This window comes from Uloborus diversus, chromosome 9 (assembly GCF_026930045.1).
Source record: "Uloborus diversus isolate 005 chromosome 9, Udiv.v.3.1, whole genome shotgun sequence".
In the NCBI taxonomy this organism is placed as follows: Eukaryota; Metazoa; Arthropoda; class Arachnida; order Araneae; family Uloboridae; genus Uloborus; species Uloborus diversus.
Genome location: NC_072739.1, coordinates 53,960,027 through 53,981,368, shown reverse-complemented (window position 1 = coordinate 53,981,368; position 21,342 = coordinate 53,960,027). Strand labels below are relative to the sequence as shown.

General features: G+C 33.5%; 1 protein-coding gene across 1 annotated transcript in view; it reads left to right on the top strand.

The window, feature by feature from the left end:
• LOC129230219 (uncharacterized) overlaps positions 1 to 21,342 on the top strand; it is a 140,716-nt gene that overhangs the window by 65,178 nt on the left and 54,196 nt on the right. Inside the window, 3 exon segments of the mRNA XM_054864621.1 lie at positions 8,043 to 8,169; positions 8,830 to 8,946; positions 19,981 to 20,103. Of these exon segments, the coding sequence (XP_054720596.1) occupies positions 8,043 to 8,169; positions 8,830 to 8,946; positions 19,981 to 20,103 (367 nt within the window).

The window sequence follows — 21,342 nt, the reverse complement described above, 5'->3', positions numbered from 1 at the left end:
TGCACGAGTGTATTTAAAACGGTAGCGTTTTTATTGAAATTCACAGCTCTATAACTCAAAACGTAGTTGAATATCAGTCATAATTTTTTTGTGAGACATTCTTATTAGTATTAAGAACATTTTATAAAATTTTCACTTTTTTTCATTCAGTCCCTTTTCAGATATTGACCTACGAAAATTGGCATTAACGTGTTTTTGGCCATTTTTGAAAAGCCGTAGAAAAAAAACTAGTTCATTCTAAAGACTAAAACTTATGCTGTTGGTAGTACTATGAGTACTCAAACACAGAAATAAAATAATATTGCTGAGTCTATTTTCCTTCCTAAAAATTTACGGTCTCAAAAATTAGTGATTGTTAACTTTTTTCCGATTTTTTAGAGAAAGCGTTTAACTGACTTTCCTGCATGATAGGAAAATAAAAATATGGTCTATTTAAAGGTCATTTTATGCTTAACACACTGGCTTTTAAATTATTTTGATATCTTTAAAAATGAATTGGCAATACAATTTTCCGCAAACTCTGTTTTTTGTCAAATTTGCCAAATTGCCATTTTAAAAATGGCTGCCAAATAAAAAATATGGCTAGTAAATTTTTTTCAATTGCAGTTTTGTTAATGTCTACACATAGGTAATCCATGATAAAAGAATCGGCAAAATTAAAAATGTTGAGCAACACCGACTGGGTGATTTGAAATGGATTGACCCAAACTTCAGTTTGAATATTTCAAAAAGCGGCGTGAATGGCAAATTAAATGCAGTTTTTTGAAGCAGAAAATGAAAATCCTGACTTGGGAGATGATTGCTACTATCCAGGGCTAGATTAATTCATGGGTACATGGAGCGCGGGCCCAGGACACCAAATCTATAACTCAAGCTGTTAAAAAATGGGGCAAATTCAAATTGTACCATAGCAAAAGCAAATATTAAGAAAAGCAATATTTTAACCAAATATTTCAGAAAAAGAATCTGCATAAAATTTCAACCTCTTTCACAAGTCCCAAAGCTACTCCACGCTTAATGTTATATTTTATTGCATTTTAAACATTATATAACAGACTAGCAGTACCCGCCCGGCGATGCCCGTGCCAAGAATTTAAAGGAATTCCGTTGTGTAAAAAAATCCACTCCTCTCTCCTCCCCCTCTATATAAAATAATCATTTTTCAAAAAAACCTTTTAAAGTATCTTTAAAATTTGAAACTATTCGCAAAAACATTTTAAAAGATTTACAGAAGCTTTAAAATTCCAAATAATCGTCCGACTGTATAGTTCATCATTCAACGTGCCAAGGTTCTACGGTACCATTACATTACTCTATAGCGAATGAAGTGGTTTTTATCTGCAATTTGAAATGTTTCAACAAATAACCAAAAAAGATATCAAATAGTATCCTTCAGATGTAAAATAATTCTGCAACTGTATTGCTTGTCGCCTAACTCGGCAAGCGACCATGCTACCGTAACCCAGCTCTTAGGGAGCAAAGCAAACTCTGATTGATTAACCATCCCATCTAACGAAAAAAGAAAAAAAATCCCGTGGGACATTCGAAAATTGTCGTCGGGAAAAAGAAGAAGAAAAAGTCGTATTTCATTTGGTTAAAAACAAATCAAACATTTCTTTGGAATTCAAAACAATTCGCCAAAATATTGAATTACATTTACAGTTAACAAATAAAAAACTTTGTGCTAAAAATTAAAATAATTAGTTATCCATCATTGTGCTTCATAATTTTGGGTAACTAATTATTTTACATTTACAGTTGCTTTAAAACTTTAAATAATTTTCCAACTATTGTTATCGCCTAATTTGCCAAAGGACCGGGATACCGGAACCCAGCATTTTTGCGAGTGAAGTGGATATGTATGTATATATATATATATATATATATATATATATATATATATATATATATATATATATATATATATTTGCAATTGAAAAAGCTTCGCGAAATAAACGAAAAAGACGTCAAATTACACTAACAGTAGGTTTCAAAAGTAAAAAATTCCCCAAATCTATTGTTTATCGCTAAACTCGCCAAGTGACTCCACTGCCGTAACTCAACCGATTAACGAGTGATGCAAACTCTGATCGATTAGCAACATGATCAAAGAAAAAAGTTCCTTGATTAAAAGGAATCCCCCCTCCTCCTCTGATCTAAAATAATCAATTTATTTTACTAAAATGCGTAAACAGCCTTTAAATAGCTGAAAACAAAAATTTTCAATTTTAATATTTCGCCAAATAAACAAAATATACATCAAAATTACATTAACAGTAGCTTTTAAATTGTAAAAAAATCCCGCGATTCTATTGCTCATGGCCAAATTCGCCAAGCTATGGCACTACAGTAACCCACTCAATTAGCGAGTGAAGCGAACTCCGACCAATTAGCGATCCAATGTTTTTTACGAAAACGTTCAAACAAAAATTACCCAGCAGAAAAACAACGTAATTAAAAAACACAGTACATCTACTACGAAAAGGAAATCTTGTACCCCGTAAAATGTAAGAAAATTTGAAAAATAATGCTTACATCGTCATCATGTCTGCTCCATCTTTTCTAATTTCTATTTTAATGGAACGTTCGCATTTATTTATGACTTGATTTATTCATTTGGCAAATAATTTTACATGTTAATGGATCATTTAAAGTCTATTTGGAAAATTGCTGGGGATTTTCATTTGGCGGACTTTTTACTTTAAATGGCTTGGTTTAATTATTTATAAAATTACATTTCATTTTATTAGTTTTGTTTGAATTCTTGTTTTTTGTTCAAATTAAAAAAAAAAAGCACTGACACAATCACGCATGGTTTCACCAAATAAGTAGTTTCTACGTAGATATAATTAAACATGCTAACAAAATAAGCTAAACAAAAACAATCGCCAAGATTAATAATGAGCCGTAAAGTACCTATAACGGAAAAAAAAACGTGTCTCCGGAAAAAAGGTAACAGTTTTTAAAGAGAGTTGACGGCTCTTTAAAATCTCGTCTGCAATAGTTTCGAAAATATTCATCAGAATGGATCTAAGAGCATAAAAAACAACTTTCAAATAAGAGAAATATTCCTCGTATCGCCATTAAAATAAAATATATCATTCACCCTTAAAAATAATGTTAACAAAACCAGTAAGAGTCAGATTTTTTAAAAAGACTACACATCCATCAAAATTGTACATGAAAACATTGACTTGCGAAAACCTATTCAAAAGGTAATATATTTTAAATGCCCTGCTACAGACAAAGCCCCAATGTGTTAAAAACCAATTGCAAGGAATTTTATTTCTTGATACTCAAGCAAGAAATGACAACAAATAATAAATACTGTTCAGCTTTTCTTCAAGCTAAAATTAATCTCGCTCAAAAAATGGAGGAAGAAATTTCTTTTTGAAATAAATTTTTACTTCAAATGCTTACAACTTTTTTTGTAGTCATTTTTCGATGTCCGCGGTTCTAGTTCTTGCGGATATTTTCGAAATGATTATTTTTTACGGGCTTTCCAACAGTACAAAAACCGAAAAAATCGGGCCATTTTTTGGCATAGACGTATGTTCAAGTGGACATAAAATTGAGTTTTTAATTAATATCTCCGTTAATTAGCATCCTTCGTGGATGAGGCTCATATATTCGTAACCCTTGTAAAATTTTGAATTTTTTAATATCTGGTTCGACCCTGAACTCGAGTCCATTCTTGAGAATTTTGCATATGAGTGCAGAACGTTCCCTATCCCATTTCACCCCCTTAAAATTAAAATTTTGAAAAATCCTTTCTTAACACGCACTTACATCATAATATGAACCAATGTTCCAAATTTCAGCTTTCTAGCCTCAGTAGGTTTGGCTGTGCGTTGATTGTCAGTCAGGACAAGCTACTTTATATATACAGATATCTTTGATATTTGTGTCCTATTGCTTCAAGGCATATGTTTGACGACATCACATATTATAATGTTTTAGTAATTTATAATGCAATGTAAAACATTGCTACATTTAGCGAGAAGTTTGAAGAAAATATTTTATTAATATTTAGTATAAGTGAGGGGAGGTGGTGGGGGGAGGGAGCACCAAAGGAAGTTCGTACCCAGTATCCTCAAAAGTCTTAGTTGTGCCCTGCTATTGGCAATGCCTTAGACATAATACAGCAGGAGAGGGAATTTTATTTAAATGCTGAAAGATTTTCGCAAAATAAGTACAATTCTACAGAAAAAACACTTGATTCATTGCAAGTCGCTATGTCATGAGAAAAGATTGGCGAAATCAGAAAATGATACTACCGTAGAGATGCCTGCACAGAAACAAGGCCACACCAAGCCTGATCGCCGCCGTTGTGCAAATGTCTTTTGAGCGCCTTTATGCCCTGGTGTTCGAGGAAAATATAGTTAACTCCTGGAGAGAGGTTTTGTAGACAAATATAAAATGGAAAAAAATAAGTTTGCCATTTAATTTATACAAAAAATAATGTGTGAATATTTAATTTCGTAATATGGCATACGTCTTTACTTCACATCTCGAAATTATTCAGTTTAGCAGCTCCTCTGATATGCTATGATGCTTTTTGGAAGAAGAAAATATTTTTATCAAAGTCAAAGCCACTTTGAGTATCTATCTTATCTGTAAGTGATGAATAATTAATAAAACTTTTATGTCTGTCAAAACATGACAACATTAGCAGTGGAGCAACTAGAAAATCGTTTTAGGGGGGCACACATTGAAAAAAAAAAAAAAAAAACAACAGATTAAAATATATTAATTATTATAATTTAAAATATATTTTGGCATCTTGAATTCAAATTATGTTTTTCACAATCACGAGCGTGTGTGTGTATGAATGCGCATGTGTGTTTGTGTAGGCGCATGTGTGTGGGTGCGTGTGTATGTGTGTATATACGTGTGTGCGGGTTGTGTATGCAGTGCTGTCTGTGTGTACGCACGTGTGTGTGTGTATGTAGGCATATGTGTTTGTGTCTGTGCGCAGGCATGAGTGTGTATGAGTGTATGTGTGTAGGATATGGACGCAACCTGGAGATGGTTTTCGCAAGAGGAACAGCATCGTGAGGCCGGTCGACGCGACGGTGGTGCTGGCAGAGGGTGCTGGTGGGGAAATAAAATGATAGCACATCAAAACAGTCAAGTGATAACAATAAGCAATCGTGATTGCTCAAAAAAAAATCTCCTTTAATAAGACTAGTCTGGGCGTTCTCACCGGAATTTTTTTTAAATTTGTAGCTTGAAAAAAGCAATTTTAAACTCATTGGTGGTGTAGTGAGGAAAAAAGGTGCAAGGCGGAAGGCTCTGTGCGGAAATTTACAGAAGTTGAAGCCTTAAAACGTGATTGTATAGATCATATTTATTAAGGTTAGAATACAGAATGGAACTCTAGGATTCTACCTGATCGTTTTGTTTTTAATTTCGAAAAATAGATAGAAATCAATTACTTTTCTCCCCTCCAATTTTTTGAAATTGAACTTCCAAAAATGCAATTATAGACAACTTTGAAGATTTTTACAAAACGGGAATTCTGGAGCTCCACCCTGAATTTTTTTTCAAAATTAAAGTCCTGAAAACCTGAGCAGGATTCTATGATATTAGGAGAAGTGGTTCAGACGCTATTCTAACTAAATTTTTCATAAGTCAAGTTTGAAAAATCTAATTTTTGATGATTTTTAAGGAAAGAGGTTCGAAGGCACTTGCCCGAATATTTTCTGAAATTGAAGTCTTAAAAACGTGATTAAATTGGTAACATTAGGGCCAACAACCTTTGGAAATTGAAGCTCTAAAAACGCAATTTTAAGTGATTTTCGAACGGATTTTCAAGTGATGTTTCGTATTCTGGAAACGAAATTTGAGACGCTCCGTAATGCTTTTGGCGGGGGAGGGGGGAGATTCGGTAGAGATGCATTTTGAAAACTTTCTTATTTTCAGGCAAACTAGAAAAAAAAGAAATAGGACGGAGCTGGAGTAGCTGACCAATTAGTAGAAACTAAAGTTTTACCCCAACATCATTATTTTTTCCTTATTAAAATCCGCCCTCTGGTTGCGCCATGGAACAGGAGGGTACTGATTGTGTTTCTAAATTAAAGAATAATAATTGCAGAGGATATTCTCCGCTTTAAAATCTGAAACTGAAACTTGCCGTTAAAAGGAATACTTCTAACTTACGAAATCGTTAAAAAGACATTGAATTTAATATGCATAACAAACACATTGTCCAAGGATCTTTCTTTTATTTAATACACAAATAGAAGAATGTGGTGGAGGAATTCAGTAATTATGGTCAAGTCTTTACTTTTTGGAACTAAAAAGTTATCTAAACTATTTGTTAGGCATAAATACCTGTTAATAACAACAGTAAATAATCTTATCTCATCACCTCACAACACCAATAGTAAAAGAATGTTTTTCCTTACATATAATGTATTACCAATCATTCTGCATGACTGGGGTAAAAGATTCTTATCAGCACACATTCACGTTGGTCGAATCGACCGAATGTTTGTATTACTTTCGTTCACCTTTGGCGGGAACTCCGTTGTGAATGACGTCATAGGATGCTTCTAGAAGGAATCTGATGGCACGTGTGCTTAACGATAGCAGTGATGTGTCCGTTCACATGACTCGGATATGCTAATGACCCGGGGGATATTTAAACTGCTTGCGGCTTATGTTCGCTCTCTTTGATCATCTCTCGTCGTTGTAGGCGGTTGCTCGATCGGCATTCGAACTTGCTTGTTCGTGCCGCTCGCCCTTTATTAGAAATAATGAGCTGGAATTAGCTTATTTCCCAATGGGTTTACTTCATCGAAATTTTTAGTCAATAGTCATGCAGTTTGCATTGCAGTGTTAGTTATCTCATGCAAAAGTAGCATGTGGAGAGGTTATGTTGTTAGTATTTATTTTTATCATTTACAGTGTGTTTTCAACTATTTACATTATTGTTTAAATAAACTTCATGCAAGTTAGAAGTAGTTTGTTAAGTCTTATTTCCGAACTCACTCTGCTAGTATCAAAGAAACATTGGGGAGATATTATTAGATTAGAAATTCTCCCCAACACTATTGTTTACAATATATGCATATTACGCTAGAATAAATAATATGCATATGTGCTTACTATATTTTTTAATATATGATAACATGATGCAGTGGAGTTATCACGAACAGTAGTTAAAAATCACAAAAAGATATATTGTCCGAATTATAATATATTAACCGCAAGAACCAAAATCGGGAGTAGCAAATTTCTTGCGCTGCTTCGTATGCTCAACCTTGTGAAATTATAGGCATACCGAAATAACATTCATGGCTCCACATACCGTCGCCTCAGAGCAACAGTAAGATATCTAATCCCAGAAATAACGCTAAGATATCTTAGTCTTGCTCTAAGGCGACGATATGAAGAAAAATGCTAATGTATGCACTAATTAGCATCATTTGTTTTCAGTGTAAAAGATTTTGCTTTTAAATAGCATATTCAGACACAACAAGGCAATTTTTGTTTTTCCTTATAGATAGGCAGCACGGAGGATTGTTTGTTTTAATGAGCAGTATAATTTCACAGGTACTTTTATAGATATAATGAAAAGTTCAATTTTATTTTTTCGGTTGGATATTTTTTCCCCCATTTGGAGCATTTTTGATTGGTAGAGCTCAGCGCCTTTTTGACTCTGGCGCCGCACGACATTGCACATAGGGACGGCGCGGCCCTGCGCATAATGTTTTTTTTTGATACAACATTACATATTTATCTCAGTATGGTTGATTTGCTATGATCTCTTATAGCCAATTACTGCAGTACTTTCAATTGCCTGTGGCCATTGACAACAAAGTTTTGGTTGCTATTTGAATATTTTGGTAGCCAATTGACAAGTGACTGCTGCTCATTTGCTCCTTTATCCCCCTCCCTTTCATTTAGTTTTAGTAGCATGTCTGGTCATAGATAATTCTGTGTTTTTTTTTATTTGCTGTTTTGGAATAAATGCAATTCATAACATTTTCCATCTTGCTATTGTTTTGAAATCATAGTTTTAAAACTGTTTGTAGCTTTGTGAATTTTCGAGACTCTAAGCTAACAAGATTGCTACAAAATTCTTTGGGAGGAAATGCTCATACGGCAATTATTTGTACCGTTACCCCTGCTACAGTAGAAGAAACTCGTTCAACTCTTCAGGTATTTGAAAATATTTTTTTTTCCTTATTATTCTTTGAATGTAACATATTTATGAATGAAAAATAGGAAAAAGTATTTTACCAGAAATTAAAATTTTATTTTTTGCTTGGCATTTATGCATGATTCTGTTTAGAATGTTTCTATTTTTATAAATAAAACAGTATGTTAAATAAGTGTGATTGTTTCTTGTACAAATCTACATGTATGTCTGATCTTCATCAAATTTGGCATTACAGTACTTTTGCAACGGAGGGGGTTGTGTGTATGTGTGTGTGTGGCATCAAAAAAGAGGTCCAAACCATTTAAGTTTTCAATATTTTTTTCACTAGTTTACCTTTATGCATGTTAAGCTTTTTTGAATATTTCTATATCATTTGAAGGTTTAACCCTTTGGCCATTCTTTACTGTCTGAGAACATTTCTCCCTAGCGGCTAAAGCTCTAGATTAGTGGTCGCCAACAGGCTACCATTTCATTGAGTGACATTTTTTTATAAGTAAATTCATCTCAGCAATTTTCCTCTTTTTTACTATACTTTTCACTATATTTTGTAACGGAAGTCTTTTGTATACATTTCTACTATTGAATAAGATAGTAATAATTATGATGTGATAGCACTTTTTAGTATAATGTAATGAAAGTCTTGTTCAATTGCATTTTAGTTTGCAAGCAGAGCTAAAACCATCAGAAATAATCCTCAAGTGAATGCAATTAAGACCGATCAATCAGTAATTAAGCGTTATGAGAAAGATCTTAAGTTATTAAATGAGAAACTAGAGGTAAGTGGTTTTTTCTTTCTGCGTGTCTCTTTTTGTTCAAAAAGGTATAAACACTTTTCTTGTTCTCTAACTTTCAGTTCAAGAGATGTGTGTAGGAATTTATAAGTGAGTTGTAGTATAAATCAAATTTTTTAAGTGTAATAAGTAGAAACTACATGCAGAATACTAAAATTAGGCTAATTGTTCAGAAAGTTATTTTTTTAAAATAAAATAGAAGTATTTACTGGCCAAAAAAAAAAAAAAAAATAGATTGTGAATGAATTTTTGTGTTTTAGTTTGAGTTCCAGTAGTTTTATCTTTGAAGACTTTAGTGAGACCATAATGGGACATGTGTGTAGTATAGTCTGAATATAAAAGTTTTTGCCATCCTTATATATTATTTCTGTAGCCTGTTTTTGGTTTCTACGCCAAATTTCCCTCAATTCTTGATCGATTTCTTTGATTTACGGCTAATTTTATAGCTTAAGGTGCTGGCTACTGACGAAAAATAGACCCAAGGTCTAAAAATTGTTTCTTTTAGCCGAAAAACCTGTTTTAAAGAACCAGAATAAGGTTTTCGGTCAAACTTATAACTTTAATTTGCGCTGTGACAGACAGAGCTGAGTAGCTTGATTGGCAGAGCGTTCTCTTCGTAACCAGGAGATTACGTGTTCGGGCCCACGTCTGGACAATCTGCAACAAAAAAATTAGAGATATATCGTGCATTACATGAACACTGAATTAAATGAATAACAACTATGAGGGAATAGAATAGAATAAATGAGAAGGAAATGCTCCTTGCTGATATGAAAACACTTAGTGATTTTGTTCTAAATTACACGTGTTTTTTTTTTTTTTTTTAAGCTTTGGCATTGGAAAGAAAAATAGAGCATAATGTAAGCGAAAATATAAGTAACAGGTTCAAGATTTCAGACTACAATAGAATTGTTTTTTGTTTAGAAAAAAAAAAATAATCCTTATATATTATTTCTGTAGCCTGTTTTTGGTTTCTACGCCAAATTTCCCTCAATTCTTGATCGATTTCTTTGATTTACGGCTAATTTTATAGCTTATGGTGCTGGCTACTGACGAAAAATAGACCCAAGGTCTAAAAATTTTTTCTTTTAGCCGAAAAACCTGTTTTAAAGAACCAGAATAAGGTTTTCGGTCAAACTTATAACTTTAATTTGCGCTGTGACAGACAGAGCTGAGTAGCTTGATTGGCAGAGCGTTCTCTTCGTAACCAGGAGATTACGTGTTCGGGCCCACGTCTGGACAATCTGCAACAAAAAAATTAGAGATATATCGTGCATTACATGAACACTGAATTAAATGAATAACAACTATGAGGGAATAGAATAGAATAAATGAGAAGGAAATGCTCCTTGCTGATATGAAAACACTTAGTGATTTTGTTCTAAATTACACGTGTTTTTTTTTTTTTTTTAAGCTTTGGCATTGGAAAGAAAAATAGAGCATAATGTAAGCGAAAATATAAGTAACAGGTTTAAGATTTCAGACTACAATAGAATTGTTTTTTGTTTAGAAAAAAAAAATAATCCTTATATATTATTTCTGTAGCCTGTTTTTGGTTTCTACGCCAAATTTCCCTCAATTCTTGATCGATTTCTTTGATTTACGGCTAATTTTATAGCTTATGGTGCTGGCTACTGACGAAAAATAGACCCAAGGTCTAAAAATTTTTTCTTTTAGCCGAAAAACCTGTTTTAAAGAACCAGAATAAGGTTTTCGGTCAAACTTATAACTTTAATTTGCGCTGTGACAGACAGAGCTGAGTAGCTTGATCGGCAGAGCGTTCTTTTCGTAACCAGGAGATTACGTGTTCGGGCCCACGTCCGGGCAATCTCCAACAAAAAAATTAGAGAAATATCGCGCATTACATGAACACTGAATTAAATGAATAACAACTATGAGGGAATAGAATAAATGAGAAGGAATTGCTCCTTGCTGATATGAAAACATTCAGTGATTTTATGCTAAATTACTTCGAAATTGCACGTTTTTTTTTTTTTTTTTTTTTTTTTTTTTTTTTTTTTTTTTAAGCTTTGGCTCTGGAAAGAAAAATAAAGCATAATGTAAGCGAAAATATAAGTAACAGGTTTAAGATTTCAGACTACAATAGAATTGTTTTTTGTTCAGAAAAAAAATAATAAATCGTATATTGAAATATATATTCTTCCAATGAGTTTTTGACTCTTTGTACAAATAAACAAAATACTACCTCAATTTGAAGGGTAAAATATATATTTTTTCTTCTTTTTGCTAAAAAACAAAAAGCTTATCACATTTTTACTACATTCGAAAAGCTACGCTTAAAAAAGAGCATAGTTCAATTTATTTTGTATTTTAACCGTGCTGTTAAATGATGAACACGTGCTGCCATCTAAGTTATAACGGTTTAAGCAGCCTGCGATAACGAATTGTAAAAATTTTCAAAAATAAAAATATTTTTCTTCAATATCTTATCTTATATATTAATCCCCTCTCATTGTAAAACTTATCAGGCTGGCCAATGACGAAAAAAAGACTTACGGTCGAAAATTCAAGTTTTCGAAATCGCCTCTTGCTGTTTCAAAACCTTGATGCTGCCTGTAGTTCTTATGCATTTTTTTAAAGCAAAGTTCTAATGCAGTTTTCCATTTTTTACGTCGCTTTCGGCAAAAAAAAAAAAAAAAAAAAAGCCTTTGTGTGTGTTCATATTTTAATAAAGCTTAACAGCACTGGACTTAGTTGTTCGGTTTAATTGATAAGTTTTTTTCGGTCGAGCGTTGGGCTATAAACTATCTGAACTTCGGGCCAGCTTGGGCTGTCCGACATAATATCAAATATATATTAGTATTACGCATTACATGTACTCATAACATACACACCTAATAAAATAAATGCAGTGGGAATGCTACTTGGTGTTTCGACTCCTTTATGCAGGCTACAGTTATCATTCGGATAAGTTGATTGTTAATCGAACTGTGTTCTTTGACTACATCCAGACCACTCAACATCATGTAAGCATAAAAAAGTATTAGATTTACCTAAAGAAATCCTTTTTGTGCAGAAAAACATTTTTATTGTATGCTAAAATGTAGATGTTTCTAATAGCAGTGTTCGACCTTTTGTACAAATGAAAAAATACTACGCCCGATTAAAACTACGAGTTTCACTCAGTAAACCTTTAATTTTTTATTCGCGCGAATACGATATAAAGCATTAAAAGTATTATTAACTTCATTAGCAAGAAATTATTTTCTACTCCTCTGCTTTCTGCTGAAAAAAAAAAATACATTTTGTCTACGTTCGAAAAATTACACTTAAGAACGGACTCAGTTCAACTGGTTTTGGTTTTGAATTTTAAGTGTTCGATTAAAAGAGAAACATATGAGGGCATTTAAGCCGTAACGGTTAAAGCAACCTTCTATGTGAAATAGTTCAATATTCAAAGATAAAAACACTTATTTTCAATCAAATTTATTACTTCTCTAGAATGTTTGTTTCAATCGCTACGTGAGATCTTCGTCATTCTTTAATCAAATTCCATGCTTTGCGAATAATTTTAAATCGTATCATGCTGGTAATGACAAAACACAGATGCATGATCTTATTATTATTATTTTTTTTTTTTTTTTGGCAAAAAGCTTTTTTGCTGTTTTTTACTACGCATTCCTTCAATGAATAGCTTTCGAAAAGGAAGGCGCAATTGCTAGGTTTGTTGGGGTGTCGGGCTGTTAGTTAGAATGGCGCCAATTCGAATACGTGCCAATAAATATCTCTTTAATGTTTCTTTTTTTCCCGTCAGATGCTGACATGTGCAGGACTGTATTTGCCACAACCTGTTTTTTCACATGCACAATTATTGCTTTTTCACGAGTCATCACTCAGCCACACTTTTAATGACATTTATGTTTGCATTGAAAATATGTACGATTAAAAGGGAAGCTATGATCAAATTATCACAACGTTGTATTTAACGAGGTTTTGTTACTGATGTCTTTAAATTACATGCCTTCTCTTCTGCGCTTACTTTTTTTTTCGGTTCTTCTTCATAATGTTCTTCCTTTGAAATTCTTAAAGAGCGAAATGCCTTATGAAACGATTTGAAGCACAGTGCGGAGTTCCGCACGGGTCGACTAGTTAAATTGTATTTACTTTTGGGCTTTTCAAAGATCCTAAAAGGTTTTTTATGAAACTCCATAAAGGCTAGCCAACAAGTCACAGCTACCTTACATGCTACTTTACACAGTACTTAATTTTTGAAATTCACTACAACACCAGAATTAAAATCCAGGATCTTATTCAAGTCAAAGGAGTTATCATTGGACCACAAGTCAGGCCAGGGGCGGACTGGGAAAGAAATTCGGCCCTGGAATCTTTAACACGACCGGCCCTTGTAGGAGGTGGGGGGGGGGGTACTACAGGATATCTGAAAAACATGCACTCTAATGGAAGTAAACACCGTAAACAAGCGTTGTAATGCTAATTTTGTAGTTTAACGATTACAATTTACAAAATTTTATTAATTATATCATTAGATGCCTAATCAATAGAACATTAATTCATTTCATGTTATGTCCCTGTAGGATGATTAAACATGAAGGGGAAAACATACTTTGAGAAAACCAAGGCTTTTCTTCTTTTTTTCTTTTTTCCGAGCCATTTTAAAGTATACAACTAAATTCTAAACAAATGATTAAAAAGCGTTTTGAACAAAATGGTGAAATATTAGATGCATAGGTATCAAAAAGAATAAAATAAGTTTTTTTTTTTTTTTTTTAATCACATTTACTAGATCCTTTGTTAAGATCTATATGTACTTTGCAAGAATTAATAGCTGTTCAAATGAAAAAAGAATTTTGTCCCCTAAGGCTTATTATTATAAATTCTCCTTTAAGATTTCGACTTTATTTCCAGTTTATGTGCTATGCATAAACGCAGTTCCAGGGACGTAACTAGGTCATTTTCGAACAGGGGCAAGACCTCTGCTCGGCGCCCCTCACCCCCATCAGGTACGTATATAGAAATATCTTTTGGGAGGGGCCAAAGCAAAATATTATGAGAAATTTCGAAATTGAAATTTAAAAATATTAAATCCTTATTCACAATGAGTGTTTTCAATTTTTTTGGGGGGGGGCGCAGGTTTTAAAGAGCCCCTTCGGCTCCCCCCTTAAATACGCCCTTGCTTCCCATTCTAGTAAGATGAAATATTCTTCGAGAAAATGAAGGAAAATGAAGGCACGAGCTTTTATTATGTAGCTTTGAAAAAAAGGTTCGATGCCCACCAGGTAAGATTTGATACCTTTATTTTACTTTACACGGATGAGTTTCGATTTGACGTGGATGCGTCAATGCAAACAGATAAAATTTTCCCCTCTTTTAAAATCTCAACTCCTAAATATTTCAGATAACAAGTAATAAACTGCATTTTGGCATGCTAATAATCAAGTTTGGGCCACTGGCGACATTTTATACGATTGGTTCCACAGAGTTCTTTCCAGAAGTAAAGTTATTAAGCCTACACAGTTCAGAACTCACTGGACAAAGGAGGACAAAAACAACGAGAATACCGACATCGATGACACAGAACCAAAAACAAAAATTTTCAGTCATTCCTTGACAATAGAATGATTTCTCTGATTTGTTAGTGAAGGAAGATTCTATCATGAAATATTCTGTCATGGAAATAAATGATCATGGATGCGTTAATGCTCTGCAAAGAAGCAGAGTATAACGGGAGACCCCTCAATATTTTTAGACTTATGGATAGTAATATACTGGAAGAATTTTAGCTTCCTTTTTCAACTGAAAGACGGTGCTCAACCCCCCTCCTCCAAATTTCGTAAGTCGAGGGGGGTTTAAAAAAACACATTGAACTGAAAAGACAATGCTACATATTATAATATACACTAGTAATATGCGTATATATATTGCAATAAAATATTTTTTTACAAAAAAAAAAAAAAACAGTTGGGGGAAATTAAATGTTTCGAAACATGTGGCGTTTTCCATGCTGCGGATAATGTTAAATTAAGGTGTCATTGAGCATCCTCTTAAAATTTGAGTAAGAAGCTAAAACTTTCTAGGAAGAATCTAAAAAAATGGAGGGGGGCGATGTCCTAGACTCTAGCTGAAAAAAAGTTTTTTTGAACCACCCTAAGGCAGCTCCTTTTCATAAACACTAAATTAATTTGTTTTCTTTATGCGTGTTGTGCATAGAAATCTGTATAAGTACACGTTAAACTTATTATAAAATTAGTCATCTCTAGAATGAAGTTTTTTTTTTATCTACTAATCCTAACCCATATTTTAAAACTAATATTAAGTCTTAATCTTAATTTACGCGGTTTTGATTCACGTGGAATTTCCGATTAATGTAACCCCCGCTTAAAACGAGGGTTTACTGTAATTTTAAAAAAAGTAACGTCAAAGGAATGGTGAAAGGAAGTCTGTGGCGGGGCCTGCGTCCAGGAGATCTCATTGCCTTGAAATTTGGGGGGAAGGGGTTGCACATGGGGTTTTTAATTTTAAATTTCGAGTTAGTTTTTTTATAAGTAATTTTTTAAAACTAAAATTTCAAGTAAATTGCCTATTAAAGTGATAAGATTTCCCCCACACCGCTTAACGCTCTATGTCGTTCGAAAGAGATTTTTTTTTTTGCTTCAAATGAGAAGCTTGTTACAACTTTCTCAGTTATTAGAACAGCAGGGTTTCTATTATAACGGAAAACCGTTGTCTCAACTCAAGCAAAATATATTACTAGAGACCACGAATTTGAAAGCGACTTTTCAAACTTACCAACTGTTGTTTTGTAATACTCAGGAGCCCCTTAGCACCTATAGCTCTGCAAGTTAGTACACGTTAGCTTAAAACCCAGAAAAGGGCTAAGCTTGTTCTAAATAGAACTCGTAAAGCGTTTTTAATCTGATTCTTTCAAATTGACGATTTAAATCTTTGCAAATCAAGTTTAAAATTGAAATTTTGCAATTATGTCTCAAAATTTTCCGAATCTTCTGACAAAATTTACTGAGCAATTATTTTTTTTTGGGAGGTCACGGTGATCTCCCGTGAACTCTCATCGGGCACCACTGGTTAAATAGCATTCTTTTTTGTATTATTTTATTGTGTACGCATCTGTAAAACATAATAATGCACTTGATATCAAAACTCGTTATCAAACTTTAAAAAATGAATAATTGAAAAAAAAGCACATCTTTCCAGATTATTTGCATTTAATTATAAATATGCATCAAAAGTACCGAAACAATATTCAAGTTACAGATCTGTGATAAAATGTAAAAAACGTTTTCAGTTCTAAAGACTATATTTAAAAGTTTGGTTCGCACTAAAAAGTATAAATTAAGTATATGGTTTCTTAATTGCAACACTGAAAAATTGCAGTTGACCTTAATATCTTTTGTTTAGGGTAATTCTAAAGCAGTCAATAAAATTTAAATTAAAAATTCAGAGAAGAATAAATATAGGCGGTATATTATAAAAGTTATTCATAAAAAGCTGTGTACCGTCTAGTTCTTTTTCCCTCAAAATTTAAATTTAAATTTTATTGGCTGCTTCAGAATTTCCCTAAACAAAAAAAAAATTAAATCAATTGCAATTTTTTAGTGTTTTAATCAAGAAATCATACACTTATTTTGTTTCATACTTTTTAGTGCGAATCGAACTTATAGAAATAGTCTTTATATTTTTAAAAAAAAAAGGAAAAAAAGATTTTTTAAAAAATATATATACAGTTTTTACGTTTTGAAGTTTATTTGAGGTGTGCCTTTTTGAAATTTAAAACACATTTACTAGTTACCTATCCTTCCTTGGAAAGAAAAAAAAAACAACGGTATTGACTTTCGTTCTGATATAAATATATTGCACCTAAAGAGAGAATAGCTTAAAATTTACTATTAATCTTTTTTCAATATTGTTGATTTGGATGCTCGAATTAAAAAACATTTTGAACAAGTATAGCGGGAAAAAAGCGCTTTGAAAAACACCCACAAATATATAGTTTCTTAAGTTCAGCTTTGAAACTAATTTGTTAAATCTATTAATAATTCATTTATTCATTATTTTTTGGCAACAATTAAAAAGCAGAAGTATGATAACTTTATAATTATTATTATTCATTGCCTTGGACAACAATTAAAAACCGGAAGTAAAACTCAGGGTTTATTACAAAGAAAGTAAACTGAAAAGTAATCTTTAATAATAAAAATAGCTAATTTTTAACACATTGATTGACATTGGTCTTTTAAGCATATTATTACATCGTTTGTATTACATCGTTCAAATTGTATAAACAATGACTTACCTTACCTGCTCTGCTAACGTCTTTAGCCATGGTGCTAAAAAAGATGAAGGTTATGGGGATTCTTTTTCGCGGTCTTTGGTTCTTTTTCTAAATACTGCTCTTGATTTTTTTTTATTTATTTATTTATTTATTTATTTTTTTTTTTTTTTTGATATATCTTAAAATTGATTTTAAGCCATACATGATGAGCAAAAAAGTCCTGGGAATCGAAAAAGAAAAGGCACAACTATCAAAAAAAAAAGTAAGTGGTATGAACTAGCAGAGTATATGAGCTAAAGCAGAAGATACTCTTTAGAGAATGATTCTGAGGTTCAGCCTCTTCACAACACGCAAAAAAGACTTCACCAAATTTCGCGGCAGTTAATGAGGGCATAAAAGGGGCTCCCTCCTGAAACAGGGACTATGGCCATGGCCAATGGAACAGTGTAACGATTTTCTCCTAGGCTAGCGGGGAACGCTTTCGTCCGTTTCGTCAAACTGAGAGAAACACATCATGTTGACAGCTTTATGACGTTTAATTGTAGAAAAAGGACATTTGAGCATTTCCGCTGTTTTGTATTGGTGTACTTCTCACAGCTCTGCTCCTATTCCTCTTCTGAGAGGAAGATTCTTTAGATAAGATATAACAAGTACTGGTCACTGACAAAAAAACCATCGTAAAAAAAAGTAAGGTAGCATGTACTTCATATGAATTGGAAGAAGGTTACTTTTGTTGCTTTTTATTTAAGTGAACATCAAATGTATGTTATGCGACGATAGGATCGCCGCACCCGATTCCAGTTGTTTCTTTCTTTACCGTTTCCTTTCTTGTCAAGAGGAACGTCTTCGATTAACACCATTATTTCCTTATTAGCAAGGGCAATCCCCGCAAGGAAGAGAAAGTTTAGCTAGATTGTACAAATAACTATTCATGAAAAGCGGCTGTGAAACTGCCCTGAAGCGAACCACTAGGCCACACACAGATATGTGAAAGGCTTTAAATATTGAAAGAGATTTTTCTTACTTTCGATGCTAAAAAAGAGGATCTAGTTTTATTAAAATAGTAAACTGCATTTACTTTGAAGAATAACACAAGTGGCTGTGGGTAATTCTTGGCCGGCCTTTTTCCGTTCAAGAAGGACCAGTGGGCGGTCATTCCAAGCTCGTCAGCTTTCGAGATCGAGATTTTCGCTCACGTGATCGGTTGTCGCAGTATTCTAATCTACTCGAACTTAAGTTCGAGTAGATTGGAATACTACTTTGCGACATTTCTACATCACAACCGATCACGTGAGCGAAAATCTCGATCTCGAAAGCTGACGAGCTTGGAATGACCGCCCAGGAACAAAGCACCGTAAATTTAACCAGGCCCCAGTGGAAAATACATGCAACCTACCCTCCCCCCTTCTTAGTACACAAACTTTACTGAAATAGCAGTGTCGCGAAGAGAATGAGAGGAGATTAAAACACTCATTAATAATATCATAAAACTACTATACGTCATACAAACACACACACACACACACATATATATGTATGAAGATGTGTTATAAGGGAGCCACGGCCGCCGAGAATCGAGGCAGACCCCCTTCATAAAACTTGTAATATTTATTTTGCTTGGATTTCCAAGTCAGGCCTCTTGTTTCCGCAGGATCGACAAAAGGCCATGTTAGCCTAGTTGTAAAATAAGGACAGAACATATGAAAAGGTCCGGATTGGAATTGGAGAAGCATAAGTTTTCTGCGGGAGGGGTCCCGGTGACCAGACTGACAAGGAGCCGCGCTCGGCGGCCCTGTGATTCCGACTAGGCTAACATGGCCTCTCGTCGGCCCTGACCCCGGCCCCCATGAAAAGTTTTACGGTAAACCACAATGCTCTAAAAACCTTTCCCCGAGCTATCGGTATCCCTTTGTTGCCGTTCGCTCCTGCATGGTCTAAGGCTCTGATCCCTTTTCGGCGGCCCTCGGGGGAACCGGCCCTTCTGGCATTTGCCCAAATGCCCACATAGCCAGTCCGCCCCTGAGTCAGGCTCTGAAATTGGGACAAACGCTAAAGTTCCTATTCTGTAAAAAAGAAAAAAAAACAAATTTATTCTTCAGATTTAATTACTTTGGAGTTAAAAGGGAGGCATTTAATTTGTTCCTTCATAATATTAATTTATTTCTCAAACTTTCTGCATCAGTAATTATGCACTATTTAGGATGTCCCTGTCATTACAACTTTGGATCTGCTCCTAAAGCTTTTTCTTGGGGGAATCTGAATAACTTACGTATAGTTTTATTTGAAATTAAATCTGTTGTGGCATTTTGTTCATATTCATTTCTAAAAGTTACGTTATTTTTGCCAATGTAATAATTTTTCTTTAACTCAAGTGTAAGCAATTTGTCATTGAAAGTTAAAAATTTACAACAATTTGTAGGGTTTAAATAATTAAAATAAAATCCTAATGAAGTGAATTTTTATTATATTTTATGCTAACATACAAATTTTTGTGATTGATTGTAAGAAGAATATTTTTATCTGCATTGATAAATATGGTAAAATGCACGTAATTGTAAAGAGCAAAACTATCAGAAATGCCCCCCCCCCCCAACCCACAAAAATTAAAATCCTAAAAATAAAAGAGTGTCACTAAGAAGCGTTCCAGAGGATGTTTTACTTTGCTGTACAATGTATTCATATGTATGTTTCTTGAAACTTTAACGTTGATACTTCAAAACTTTTGTATTATTTGTTTCAATGAATTTTAGGCTAGTAAGATGCAAAATAAGCAACTTGAAGAGAAAAATAAACAGAATGAAGCTCTTAAACAACAAATCGAAGACCTAAAGGCTAAATTTGTTGCTCAGCTTGTTCAAGGTGCACGGGACATAGTAAGTGAAATATTTTAACCCTATTCTAAAACAAAATATGTTTTACTTAAATAGTATTGTTTATGGGCTTTTGAAACTCTATTATAATGCAGAAATTGTGCTTCAAGTTCTTTATCATTTTGACAATTTCTCTACTCGGCTATGAACAGGGGCTGATACAAGGGGAGGGTCCCCCTTGTATTGAGACCCCCCCCCTCCCATCCCTCGAAAAAAGTATCCTTTTAATTCTAATGATATCAGTTAGTGTTTATCCCTCACTAGGTGCCTTGTTCCTGGCTGATTTGTTGCTTTTTATTGAAGAGCAAGCAGTTACAGATATTTTTGTGCCCAAAACCGTAAGTTCTTATTCCCCCTCCCATATTTCCTCTAAAATGGCAGTCTATATCAGCTATGAAAGTATTCATTCTTTTCCCCTTCTCTGTTCCAGTTGGTGGGAGGGAAGGCTTAACCTGTGATTGAAATCATATGCAGACTTCAGTAAACGACAGCTTGTACATTGTTCCCAACTAATCCGTTTTTAAGTTTTAAGTCCCTGAAAGTTTTTTTTTTTTTTTTTTAATCTGGTCCCTTTTTCCTTTAAATTTCAAGTTTCTTTTTGAATTTGTCCCTGTAGCCCCTTTTATCCATTTGTATTTTAATAATGTTTTTCACGTGCCTGTCACAATAATTTGCAAATTTTGAATCAAATGGAGCATGACTGCTAAAGTTCAAAACTATTGGTTGGAGTAAAAAATTCATTCATCATAGATTAAAATTAAGGTCCCTTTTTTGTTCTTCTTTTGGAATGCTAATCCGTTTTGTCTCTTCGGACAAACTAAAAATTCTGTTGAGAGCCCTGTTTGTATCAGAAACTCCAGTGGAGGGAAGGGGAGATTAGGTAAAGACTAAAGCTGAAAACTGGGAAATTTGGTTAGTAGCCAGTGGCCAGTAGACTCAGTTTTATTAGTTTCCACTTTTTAATGTTAGTAACCATTTTTTAAAACTACAACTACGTTTCAAATTTTTATTAATAGTGACAAAAGTATCGTCAGAATATTGCTCTCAGGCAAGAAAGGTGACGCAACAAAAAATAATAAAATTTTACAAAAGGAAAAAAAAAAACCTTTTAGTACAGTGCAAAACGAGGAAAAAGTTCGGTTTTAGAGCATTAGTAAATCATTTTGCAAACCATAGGGACCTTTATAATGTTTTTCTTGTTGTAAACAACATCTCAAACTGTTATATATTTTTAAATGAACC